General features: G+C 49.4%; 1 protein-coding gene across 1 annotated transcript in view; it reads right to left on the minus strand.

Moving 5' to 3' along the window:
- Positions 1-1,566: 1,566 nt before the first annotated feature.
- Positions 1,567-13,544, minus strand: part of ITGA11 (integrin subunit alpha 11) — a 64,231-nt gene continuing 52,253 nt past the window's right edge. Inside the window, exons 23-29 of the mRNA XM_090268356.1 lie at positions 12,871-12,961; positions 11,322-11,435; positions 11,023-11,109; positions 9,053-9,163; positions 8,847-8,942; positions 3,431-3,544; positions 1,567-2,852 (exon numbers count right to left, since the gene is read on the minus strand). Of these exons, the coding sequence (XP_090124482.1) occupies positions 2,781-2,852; positions 3,431-3,544; positions 8,847-8,942; positions 9,053-9,163; positions 11,023-11,109; positions 11,322-11,435; positions 12,871-12,961 (685 nt within the window). The 3' untranslated portion in view covers positions 1,567-2,780. The remainder of the gene's footprint in view (positions 2,853-3,430; positions 3,545-8,846; positions 8,943-9,052; positions 9,164-11,022; positions 11,110-11,321; positions 11,436-12,870; positions 12,962-13,544) is intronic.

A 13,544-nucleotide genomic window follows, 5' to 3' on the forward strand; every position in this document is an offset into this window, starting at 1 on the left:
CCAGACAACAGCAAAAACCTGCAGCAAATCCCACTCTGGAGACTTGCTGGAATGAGAGCGTCTTCTAAACTCCGAGTTGGAGCTGAGTTAATCTGAACAACAGTACCCCGAGAGCACAGTTCCCATTACTCACCATAGAAGGTCACTGGTGCATATTAATTAACCACTTGTTTGTTTTTTAGCCTCTATGTTCACTTGCTTGTTGACCTCAGTTGTCAGCACCAGGGGAACTTTGATCTCTCCCAACCAGTTAAGTCTCAGTCCCTGGGCTGGGCCTTTGCAGAGGTAGCCTTTAAAACTCCCAGGTGATTCTCATGTGCAGGCAGTCGAGGACCTGCTCTAGCGTGAAGCTTTGCTCCTCCCTCAGGGGCATCTCTGCTTGCCCTACCAGGCACTCCGAAGGCCAATCTTGGGTGTTTATACCCAGAGTAAATGAATTTGGAAAGGGAAATTGATCAGAGAAAGAGACACAATGCAAAGCGCTTGAAGATACAAGTCTCACATTTTTTCCACCTTTTCACCTTTTAGTTGATTTGGGGGGAGGGGGAGGGGACTGGAGTCCTGGGGGCAAAGGCTGCCTCTGAGAGTCCAGAGGCTGCGATTCAGTGACCTCCGGGCTGCATCTGACCTGCAGATACATTTTGTTGGGCCTGCAGTGTGGTTGCACATGGTAATTAAAGAACCTTAGCATTCCAGTCTATAAAAGTCAGGTTTCCATAAAAAGCATACTCTCAGAGTTGATTTTTGACAGGAGATTTGATGCTTAATCAAACAAAGCACTTTTGAGTGTGGGTTCATTGCTTCTCCAGCAAGGTTACTCCGTTCATGGAGATAATGACGCAAATGAAATATGATTTTAAAATGTTTCCTTCTGATTTTGTTTCACCACTTGAGAAAAAACATTCCCATGAAGTTATTTTATATAAATTTCCTTTGCTCCTTCACTAAGCTCTTCCAGGGCTAGAATGACTGTCGTGAGTGAGAGCTGTCTTGGGGTTAGTCTTGATTTTGCCGTGGAACCTAGGGCTACCTCGTAATTTCTCTGGTTCTGAGGGTCCTCATCTGTGGGGAAACAAGATGAAATAATTTCTGTGGTTCTGCTTCTGGTTTTGGAATTACAATGGCACAAGAATAGAATGGAGACCGTTTGGTCTAACAGCAGACTGTGTGTAGAGGTGAAGAAGCTGCAAGTCAGGGTGCAGGAAGATCAGCACTGAAATGCTAGCTTGGAGAAGTCAGGGAGGTCTGAGAGGGGAGAGCTGGAACCAGGGATAGAATCTACGGGGTTCCAACCATCCAACCTTGCCAAAGATGGAATGGCTGGTCTTGGGGAGGGGGAGAGAGTGCTCTGTCACTGGAGATGTCTACCCCAGACCAGGCAGTCGCTTGGCGGGGATGTTGTAGGGAGCAGTCAAGTCCCTTCCCACCGCTTACAGATAATGGTAAGGAAGCAGGGAGCTGCTTTTTTCCATCCATCTCTTCAAAGAAGAAAGTGAGCGCACTAGCCAGGACATGCTCTGCCCACAGAAAAGGGAAGTCAGCACCTTGGTTGTTTTTAAACACCGTATTTTTTTTTTTTAATTTCTTAAAAATATTTATGACAGTAGAGGTCATACTATGTAACGGGGGACAGATGCCTTCGCTGTATCCCCATTTCATTTGTACCTCAAAACAAGGTTAAGGCATAAATTACTCGGCTTGGGCACCAGGCGTGCTCTTGTCCTCGCGGCGCCGTCATTGGTGGTACCTTGTCCCGTGGGGGGCGGATCAGATATTTGCCACCGCGGGGTGTCGCTGCACCGGCCTTCAGTGCATTCCAGAGAGGACCCCTCAGCAGCGTCAGCCAAACCGTTTTCCCATGCACGGTGAATAGAAGGGAGGGATGGGAGGCTGTGTGCGAGTAGGGAGGGGGTGTGCGGGAGGGGAGGTTCCCCCACCCTTACCCTTGCGCCCGGACTGCCCCGAGGCCCGCATGTAGGGCTGGCTGCGCAGAAGACGTGAAGGGAACGCTGAGCCATAGGGGACTGTGTCATCCACCTGCTTCCGGGTGTGCTGGGAACAAAAGCGGCGGGCAGGGGAGGGGGCGGGGCCGCGAGCGCTGCGAGGGAGTGTGGGTGACAGTGTGAACATATGGGGGTCACTCCCCATCTCTGGGTGGGCGCCCCGTGTCCTGGGTTCCAGCTGCCTGTCCGTCACAGTCTCCACGTCCCAGAGTCTTAATTCATCCCTGGCCAGCAGCTGTCAGCATCAAGCTCTTGGGCTCCGGGGACTCATCTGGTGCTTGGGGAAGGGCTAGGCGTGACTCAGGAGCCATCAGCAGCATGGGGGTGGGGTGGGGTGGGTGGGAGGACAGTGCAGAATTCAGGCCTGCTGTCCCCTGGGTCCTACTGGAGCTGGAGGCCTGGCGTGTGCAGAGTGGATCTGCATTTGCAGTCTTCCTCTCTGGGTTTCTTCTGATGGGGAGGATTAGGAATTCCTAGCACCTTAGCAGTGGGGGTAGCAATGTCCCCACAGAGCCTGGGGGAGGCTTCGGGGTGTGCCTTGGGAGGGATCCCTTTCTATCCCTAGGGATCTTTGTTGGAGGTGTCTCGGTTTCCCAGTAGGACAGTCTCTTAAATCTGGCTTGAGTTCCCTTCAGAGGGAGCAGGCTCGGTTTCTCAGATGAGGTCCAGTGCAAAGCGAACTGGCATCCTCTCCGCCCCAGCGGGGTGGGGCCACCGGCTTGGGCCTGCATACCATCTGGACCTGGCCCCCATCAACTCGCAGACTCCTCAGGAGCCTCACTCCAGCGCTTTGGAGCTGGGGTCCAGGCCGGGCTCCTTCCTGCGCTTGGCACTTTTAAAGAAGCCGAGCTGTGGGGAGGCAGAGGCAGACATCTCAGGAGTGGGCAGTGTGGACGAAGCCTAACCCCCCTCCTTGCTCTCCCTCCACTAACCCTCTTCAGCTTTTTTCCCTCAGAAGGCTTCCAGAATACCCCAGATCAGGACCATGACAAGGAGTACCCTCTGTGCCTCCCCAGCTCTCTTGCGAGCCTCACAATGGGCCACTTAGTTGGTGAGGGGGCACTGGAATAGTGAATAGAGCCTGGGTCTGGATGCAAGAAGCCATGCCCGGTGACCCTGCCCCAGGTAACACTCTTCTCTGGGTCTCCTTCACCTCATCTATAACAGGAGGAGGCTGAGACAAGGGCTTCTTCACCTGAGCCTCGGAGACAATGAAAGGCTTTGGAGGGTTGGTGAACAGCCTGATTTTGTGGGAGACATTCTGTGGTTGTGTGTGCTGTACTTGCTTTTTTCTGTTGAGAATAACCCTAGCGTTTATCAGGTCCTCAAAGGGACCGTGAAAAGGGTGGAAACCATAGGTTGAGCGCCCTCTGGTGGCCAGTTGGCCAGGCTGCTGCTCCCCACCCCACCCTGTGGGGGGCCCTCACCTTCCATAGCGCCAGGACCAGCAGGGCCAGCAGTAACAGGCCCCCCAGTGTGCTGCCCACAATGATCCAGATGGGGATCTGCGAGTCTTCTTGCTTGGAGATCTCAAACGTGATCTGCGAGGGGAGGAGGGAGGCCAGGTTAATAGCATTACTGTCCTGGGGCTTGGATGGCAGCCTGGGGCAGGGCTGGAGCATAGGAGCCACCTGGCCTCTGGTGGGAAAGCTGCAGCGGCCTCAGAGCTACGGCCCCTGCACAGTGGACACCTGAGTTCAGTGATCCAGGTGATCCTGCCTCTTCTTTGAGATATTTTCTGCCTCTTATTTGCTGCTTCCTTATTATCTCCCAAACTTCTAAATGTTGGCACATCCCATGGTTCTGCCATTGGCCTCTTTATCTACCAGTCATTCCCTGGTGAGTGCAGGGCTGACATACACAGTGGGCACATTGGGCACGGTGTCCAGGGCCCATAGTACTTATAGGGGCCCACAAACATGATCCAACCTTTTTAAAATTAGAAGAAATAAATGAATATAATCTTGTTTGGATATATTTATCTTTATATGTACGCAGCCATGAAATGGTCATTTAAAATAGTTTTTTTTTTTCATGGAGGAAGGGGCCCCAGAGGCAAAAGTGCTCAGGGCCATGGAAGTCCCAATGCCGCCCTGAGCGAAGTCAGTCAGGGCTTGAACCACTATACTCTGACCCCTCTCATGCCTCTGCTGTCTGCCTGGACTCTGCTGAATTCTAGACTTATATCCAACAGTCTACTTGGCCTGCCTGGCACCTTTAACAGGTCCCCAAACAAACTCTTGAGCCTACTCCTCACACTCAAATCTATTCTTTCAATGTGTTTTCCATCAAAGCAAATGGCAGCAGTGTCCCTCCTTGCTTTGCTGGGGCTGGAAACCTTGTATCTATCTCACATCCACATGGACCCCATCAGCAAAGTCTGTCTATTTTACCTTTGAAACACCCAAAATATGGCTTCTCCTTTCACTTCTAGGACTACCTCCTGGGTCTGAGCACCCTTGTCTCCCATCTGGAGATGACAATAGCCACCTAACTGCTTCCCTGCTTCTGCCTCACGTCCTGCAGTCTGTTCTTGGTGTAGCATTCACAGGAAGGCAGATCTGTGCCCTGCTCTCTGCTCAGAGCCTCCAAGTCTTCTTTCCATCTCAGAGTGAAAAACAGAGTCCTCACCCTGGCCTGCAAGGGCCTGTAGTCTGGCCCTGCCTCCCTCACTGACTCAGCTCCTTGCTCCCTCTCATCTCCTACTCCAGCCCTCCAGCTGCCTGGCCTCCAACATGCCAGGCACACCTGCTCTAGGGCCTTTACATTGCTGTTCCCTCTGCTGGCATGGCTCAGAGTCTCTGGCAGATGTCACTTTATTGGAGGGGCTTTCCCTAATTTCCCTGTATGAAATAGCACCCCCTGAGTCTCCAACTTTATGTGCTTTCATTTATTTATTTATTTTTGGCTGACCTCATCACCATTTCACACTGTATATGAAGGGGATGAGGAAAAGTAGGTTTACCATTGTTTGTATGGAAAATAATATAATAATAACAATACAAGACTAAACTGTGTTTCATGTACTCACACCTATAAACCTATTTTCGCTCACCCTATATTTATGTTAATTGCTTTTCTCCCCACCTGGAATGTCAGGACGGCAGGGGCTCTATTTGATGTGCTCGCTGCTCTATTGTTGATGGCAGAAACTGTGCCTGGGACAGAGGAGGCGCTCAGTCGATGTGTTGAATGACTGACTGACTGAACCCTGGTGACAGCTTGGTAGAGTCGTGGCCTGGCCACTGAGTTACTATTTAACTTGAAGCAAGTCACTGATTCCCTTCTTCCTTATGTCACACAGTCTCAGTTTCCATATCTGAAAAATGGGGGCGGTGGGACATACCTCACAGATAACACATGAAGTGTCCATGACAATGTCTGGCACATAGTTAGGGCTCAACAAATCACAGGTTCCTTGCTACCTTTCCACCTCCAGCCCTAGTACACAGCTGAGCCAACCAGGGCTTACATTTGGGGTTGCTGGATTTCAGAAAGAGATGTGACACTTCTGGCCAATATGGAGGCCTAGACAGATACGCTGTGTCTCCCTCCACAAATAAGAAGGAATACAACTACTTCAAAACTAGAAACAACCAGAAGTTCCAGAAAATTGAGCTGCATGGAAGTCCAACAAACAAATACATAAAGAATAAATACTCATCCAGGCAGGTAGGAGGGGAGGAGCTGGGGTGGAGAGGATGCGGTGTGTTGGTGGCAGCAGCAGTGGCGGCAGTGACAGGCCGGTGGAAAGTACAGTTACACATTTTAAAAAGTCGGGAGGGACACCTGGGGAGCACTCCCAGCACCAGACCAGACTGCACAGCTCATGGTTTGAGTGCCAGGGAAAAGAAAACCTCATTGCTTCTGACTGTGCAAACCAGAAGGGCTTGGGCAGAGGAAGAAACTGCCGGTCTCTCAGTAGAGTCCACTTGTTTAGAGGGGCCCCATGGTCCTAGAACATCTGCAGACCCATCCACTCTGGGAACGACAGCCAGAGGAACAGCTAGAAAGGCACCAGTCCCATACGGAGTGGGAGAGGTGCCTAGAAAAGGGGTGAGTGCTGAGCAAGTGGCATTGTTCCCTTAATCACATACAGTGCCACAATGTGGTAAAACGGGTTGCCCATACTGATGAATACCTAAGGCTCTGCCCCTTACAACATAACAGATGCGGCAACTCTACCTAAGACACAGCGGCAAACAAACAGGAGCCTATCAAGATGAGGAGACAGAGACGTCTGGCCCAAAAGAGGGGACAGATCAAGGTTCCACTGGGAGAATTAAGTGACAAGGAGATAGCCAACCTAACAGATGAAGAGTTCAAAACAGTGGTGATAAAGATGCTCACAGGCTTGACATATATGCTTAAGTGTGGAAAACGCATACGGAAAGAATTGAAGGCTATGCTAAATGAAACAAAGGAAAATACACACAGAACCAATGGTGAGGGGAAGAAAACCAGGGTTCAAATAAATGATTTGGAACATAAGGAAGAAAAAAAACAGTCAACCAGTACAGAATGAGGAAACAAGAATTGAAAAAAATGAGGAGCTTAGGAACCTCTGGGACAACTTTAATCATGCCAACATACGAATCATATGGGTGCCAGAAGGAGAAGAGGAAGAGCAAGAAATTAAAAACTTCCTTGAAAAAATAATGAAGGAAAACCTCCCAAATTTGGCGAAGGAAATAAGACATACAAGAACAGGAAGCACAGAGAGTCTCAAGAAAGCTAGACCCAAAGAGGACCACACCAAGACACATCATAATTAAAATGCCAAAGGTTAAAGATAAAGAGAGAATCTTAGAAACAGCCACAGAAGAGCAGAGGGTTACCTACAAAGGGGTGCCTGTAAGACTATCAGCTGGTTTCTCAAAAGACACTTTGCAGGCAAGAAGGGACTGGCAACAAGTATTTAATGTGATGAAAAGTAAGGACCTACAACCAAGACTACTCTATCCAGCAAAACTAGCATTTAGAATGGAAGGGCAGATAAAGTGCTTCCCAGACAAGGTAAAGCTGAAGGAGTTCATCATCACCAAGCCATTATTATATGAAATGTTAAAGGGACTTATTTAGGAAAAAGACAATCAAAACTATGGACAATTAAAATGACAACAAATTCACAACTATCAACTACAGAGTCTAAAAAAATAAAAACAAAATCCAACTAAGCAAACCAGAATAGGAACAGAATCATAGGTACAGGGATCATTTGGAGGGTTATCAGCTGGAAGGGGGAAGAGGGAGAAATGGGGAAATGGTGCAGGGATTAAGAAGCATAATTGGTTGGTACAAAATAGACAGGAGGAAGTTAAGAATAATGTAGGAAAGGGTGAAGCCAAAGAACTTATATGTACGACCCATAGACATGAACTAAGGGGGGTGGGATTGCTGGAGGGAAGCGGGGTACTGGGCGGAGGGGAGCAAAAAGGGAATAACAATTGGGACAACTAACAACATAATCAATAAAATATACTTTAAAAAAATGAAGTGAGGCATTCAGAAAACACAAGAGGGATTTTTGAGAGGTGGGGGTGGGAATGGAAGGAGGAGGAGAATTAATCTGAAAGTCATGAACTAGTGTGGAGAAGGGGATAGTTTGTGTGTGTGTGTGTGTGGGTGCCTGTACCACACCTCTTCTCTTTTGGTCATCTGGAAAATTCTAATACATTTCTCAAGATTCAGTTCAAGTGGGCTCTCTCCAGAAAGCTTTCCCTAATTTGACCACCTCTCACCTGCCCCCCGCCCCTGCACCTGCACTCACCTCCAGATGAATCTATGCTGTGTTATTCTTGTTCCTTTGTCTGCTTAAGTTATCTTTGTATCCCCTGGGGGGCCTTAGTCATAGGAAGGACACCCAACAAACTGAATGAATGAATGAACAAATGAACCAAACCGCTCCTTGAGTGGGCCCCCTGTGCTGCCTCTGGGCTTGTACCTGCTAAACCTGTGCCTGGCGCCTCCCACCCTGTTAGTGATGGGTATCTGTGCATTTTCTTAAAGAGATGGCCTCCAGCTCATGCCTGTTTTGCTCTCCAGCGTCTCCTGGGGTGGACCTGCGGGGTTGACCCAGCGTCTGGTCTTGAGCGCTTGCCTGGAGCCCAGACTGGCAGTTAGGGGACATGGCCAGTGGAGGGCAGCAGTGCCTCACGCCTGAGATGCCTCTTTCCAGTGAACTGGACATTTCCTCAAGCCCCACCTCTCCTGCTGTCAGCAGAGTGCTACACAGAGCCCCACCCCTTCCTAGACCCCAATTCAAGCCAGTTTGATCTGCAACAGTCGGGCTTTACTCAATATGAAAAGTTTCAATATCGAGACATCTCACATTCCTTGGCCTTCACCAATTCAATTCACACTAGACTTCTAAAGCACAGGTCACGTGCATTTCATTAATTTGAGGAGTGAATGGATGGGGAGGACAAGAGTAGGATAATCATTCTACACTGCCAGCCTGCCCAGGACACAGCCTCGCTGCTGCTGGAGCCAGTGAACCACCAGCGGCAGGCTGCTCTGGGCTCCAGTTTCAGTTTCCTGTGGTGTACAGTGCGCAGGTGCCCCTCCTTCCTCTGCCCTGCAGGGCTGTTGTGGTGCAGAGCCTGGGGCCCCCGAGGCACTGGGCAAATGCCCACTTCTGGCGCCCTGTCCACTTTGGCTCCCAAAGGCCTATTTGTCTTGCTATTTTCCTCTCCTCTGATGCTGCACTAACTGCTAGGAGGTCTGTCCATCTCTCTCCCACAGGAACACACCACAGAGGGTGTAGGAAAACTAGGCATGGGGTAACCCCTTCCCAAGCTGGCCTGGCTTGAACCCAGGTCTGCAGGGTCCCCAGGGGCTCACCTGGCGGCTGGGATCCTGCTCTCGGAAGATGAAGGGACTGTGGAACTGTCTCTGCAAGGCTGCGTTGATCGTGATTTTCATCAACTTGTACTTGAGCTGTATAATCAGAGGCCCTGTCAGAGGCTGGCCCCTCCCCAGTTGGGAGACTCCCAAGCACCCACCTTCTCTCCATTTTCCTGCCAGCCCAGTCCAGGTGCTCTACTTACTGCTTTTAGGGACTGCAACCACAGGTTTCCCAGTAGGTGGAAATTGATTTCCTGGTTGGGGGCCAGCCTCACGTTGCAGTGGATGGAAACTACATCAGAGTTGCTGTGATTCTGAAAGAGAAGGTGAGTCTCAGGGGTGAGCAACCAGGCTCTAGCGGGGCAGGGGAGGCAGAAACCTAGCTATGACCTGAGAATGTGAGCAGGTGCTTGGGCCACCATGGAGATGGCTCAGGTGCACTGCTAGACCAAGTGGGGTTTTGCTCTTGGGAGTGAAGGGGCAGAGGACGAGGGACAGGAGAGAGGTGGATGTGGGGGACACATGGGCTGGGCCTGCCGAGGGGTGGCTGGAGGACAAAGTGAGGGTGGTATGTCCAATGCTGCATTTGAAGTCGTGCATAATGGATGTATTCCAGGAATAAAATTGTGGTTCAACATTAGGGAACCTATAAATGTCATTACCATACAAACAGATTAAAGGAAAAAAAATTAGGCGATTACTGTAACAAAGGCAGAAAAAGCATTTTAAGAAATCCAACTTCAGTTTATGATAAAAACTCCTGAGGAAACTTTCTGAATCTGAATAAAGGATATTTATAAAAAATCCTATGGCAAGTATCATATTTAATGATAAGAAATTAAAAACAATTCCTTTAAAATCCGGATCAAGACAAGACTGTCATTGTTTCTATTTACCGTTACCCTGGAGGTCTTAGCCAGGGCAATAAGACAAGAAAAACAATTTATAAGGACTGAACGGTAAAGCTAAAGCTATTATTATCAGCAGATGATATGTCTTAATGGAAAACCCAAACAAATCATCAAACAAATAATTAGAACGTGTTAGGATAAAGTTATTTGTGTTACTCTTTTGCATCTACCTCAACCCTGCCCAAACCCAAGTCTTTAGTAAAATGCACTATATTTTTTAAAAAAGCTTTGTGTGAAGCACTTGTTTGGGGACATCAAACTAAAACAGCTAAAATTTTTGTTTGGGTAAGGAATAATGAAAGCTTGCTGGGAACAGAGACAGTTGTGAGAACATAAACCTAGAAACCAGTAGGTGCCTGATGAAGGGCTTTGGTAGTTGAAGCTGAGCTGCCTTTCATTTCCGGGAGGCCCCAGCTGATGTGATCAATGTCTCTAATACAAGTTATGTATGTTCTGGTCCCCATAGCGATGCTCCATCTGGCTTCCTCTCCTTGCCTTAACAGTATCCTCTCCCCTCCCCTGCTTAACTGTATCCCATGACTCTTTTAGGCCCAGGTGCAAGTCCACTAGCCCTCTTTTTCTTATTCTTTTTAAAAATTAAAATAAAATTTTAACCCCCTTCATTCACTCTCCCACCCCCATCCCCTGCCTCTGGCTATGACCAGTCTTCTCTGTGTCTATAAGTTTTCTTTTCTTTTTTTTTTTTTTAAGATTTCACATGTAAGTGAGAGCATACAGTATTTGTTTTCATTAACATAATGCCCTCAAGTTATATCCATATTGTTGCAAACGGCAAGATTTCCTTTGTTTTTTAATGCTGAATTAATACTCTGTTGCCTATATATACCACACTTTCTTTATCCATTGATGGACATGTAGTTTTCTGGGTATCTTGACTATTGTAAATAATGCTGCTGTGAACATGGGGGTGCAGATATTTTTTCAAGTCTGTTTCCATTTTTTCTCACTGTTCTTTTACTCGTGTTTGTCTGCTCCTATTTTCATTCTCTGACATGTATCACAGGCTTGTTCCCTGACTTCTCCAGCACCCATTCTTGTGTCTCCTGAGAGATGGTGAGCTCACTAAGGGCAAGAAGTATCTTTTCCTTATGCTGTTTCCTCTTGGTTTGAGGCTGGGCATATAGGTACTCAACAAACTCTTAATGACAAACTAGGGGATAAGGAGAGAAATCGCCCCCGGAGCTCAGGCAGCAGCACTATTTTTCCCTCACCCCCGTGGCTCTTGGTCTGGGGACGCTCACCAGCTGTGGGGCCCGACTCAAGTCTTCCTCGATCGGGGACTGCCGGTACTCCGTGCTGTTTCCCCAGACATTACAGGATGTGTTCACCTGCAGGAGGGATACACACAACCAGCTCCACAATCACCCCCAGAGAAACACTCAGCATTGGGATGTTCCTTCCTCCTTCTCTTCCAGAGAAGGCCCAGCTGGGCCTGGTTTTGGGAGAAGGAGCTGGGGTCTGAGGACTTGGGACACACCTAGGGGTGTGTGTGTCTCCTTCTGGTCCCCTCCCTCAGCCAGCTCCCAGAGGGCAGTGGTACCTGGTCGGTGAGGAAGTCCCTCAGCATCAGCAGGCGGTTGCCACCCCTGGTGGCAACGGGCACGGTGACCTTTATCATGACTCCATGGATGGGGAACAAGCCCAGGTTTTGGATCTGCGGCCAAGAGAAAGGTGTCAGTGCACCAGCAGCAAGCAGTAGGGGGAGGAGAGGTGGACAACAAGGTCTGTAGGGGCCAACCAGCCCCTGGAGGCTGTGATTCCCCCAGCCAGGCCTGGGAAACAGGTCCTTTCCAGCCCCTGGGGGCTGAGGACAAGTCAGTGGTGTGGGGGCGTGTGAGTGGAGAGCAAGGACACTTCCATTTGTATCTCCTCTTGCACTGGTGGCCATCCTGGGGTTGGAGATAGTGACAGCCATTAATTTATTATGAGATAATCATTGATTAATGAAGGATATGGGTTGTGAGAGTGTGATAGTTCACATTGTAGCTGGGACACACTTGGTATCAGAGCTGCAGTGATAAAAAGGAGGACTTCGGAAATCAGGAAGACTGGGGCTATAACTTGGGGCTGCTGCCACACAGGAGCTGCGTGGCTTTGGGAGGTTACTAAGCCTCTCTTGGGTGAGCCATCCAGGTCTCAGTGAGCCTGATATGCAGTTTCCAGCTGCCAGCCTGCCTCTGGCTCTACAACAGCAGGCCAGGGATGGGGAGCTTGCGGGCCCGTGGGGAAGACACTGCTAGGCTGTCTCCTAATTCTCCTTTTCCCACCATCCTTAGCTACAGAAACCAAGACCAAAAACCTCATTTCCTACATCACATGGTTCTGGACAGTGAGTGGTAGCTGGAGGTGTGAGGAACTGCCATGGAGTTCGTTCTTGCTCTTTGTCCCTTTCTTCTTCCTGCTGCCTAGAGTGACAACATGATGGCCTGACTGCAGCCATCTTGGACTGTGAGGTGAACTTGAGGTTAATAATTGCATGGTGAGGATGGTGGAATGTAAAGACAGGAGACTCAACACTGGGTGATTTTGTGAAGCTGCCAACTCTGGACTTCTTGTGTGGGAGGGAATAAAACTTGTTGTGTTTAGACCACTGTTTTAAAACAAACAAACAAACAAAAAAAAAAAATGCCTCGTATGGCGTGGCTCAGTGGGTTGGGTGTTGCCCTGCAGACCAAAAGTTCTCCAGTTCGATTCCCTCTCAGGGCACATGCCTGGGTTGTGGGCCAGGTCCCAGGTTGGGGCATGTGAGAGGCAACTGATAGATGTTCCATTCACATATTGATGTTTTTCTCCCTGCCTCTCTTTCTAAAATCAATCAATCAATCAATCAATCTTAAAAAATTAAAGATAATATTATATGCAGTCACACTTAATTTTCACTGACACGTTTTCCCAGTCTAACCCATTATCTTCTGGATGAAAACTGCGAGGCCCAGAGAGAGGAAGTGACTTGCCTGAAGTCATCCAGTGAGTTGGGGGCAGGGTTAAGGGGACACTGAGCACAAGCAATGATTTCAGATTCCTCCCCTCCAAAGTGCGGGATTCTCACCTCCTGTCCTTCACCCTCTGCTCAGACCTGCCAGCCTTACCTTGAAAATGCAGTTGAAGGGCGGCCCGATGCTGTCGTAACTCTCCAGTGAGCTATTGGACTTGAGCTCATAGTGGCTCAGACTGCTGCTCCTGCAGGGACAGAGGAGGCGGCCGCCGTGAGCGCAGTCCGTGTTGGCTAGATGGGTGAATGAACCAAGGGGGGTGTGGGCAGGGGCCTGTCTCCCTCTAGACCACAGAAATCAGGTTTCCTCTTGTGTCCATTGGGAGTTCTGTTTCGGGAAGGATTCTGAGGCTCAGCAGTAAGAAATGCTGACATCCATCAGCCATGTCTGCCTGGCGCGGGGGACAGGCGTGAGCCAGGAGTGCCAGTTATTTGCCAGCTGCGCCCTAGCACCTCCGCCCAGGCAGGGCCTCCTCAGAGCATGAGCTTGCCCACTGTGTGCCATGCCAGCCCCTGGCGGCGGTTGTGGGAGAGCCTGAGCTTGCTTTCGGTCTGTTTGCTGTTCTGGCCAGATGCCTCCATCTGCCTGGGAACTCTACGAGGGCAGTTGAGGGCCAGTGGCACACCCAGGGGTGTGGGCAGCGTGAGCGCCCTGTCTAGGGAGGGGCATTTTCTCACATTGTTTAGAACTGCTGGGGAGAGGTGGTAATGAAAAGCAGAAGGACTTTGCAGGTTTTATCACTATTTTAAAATTCTCTGCAGATCATGCCC

The sequence above is a fragment of the Furipterus horrens genome, unplaced genomic scaffold, assembly GCF_987537825.1.
Source record: "Furipterus horrens unplaced genomic scaffold, mFurHor1.1.pri manual_scaffold_3, whole genome shotgun sequence".
NCBI classification, from domain to species: Eukaryota; Metazoa; Chordata; class Mammalia; order Chiroptera; family Furipteridae; genus Furipterus; species Furipterus horrens.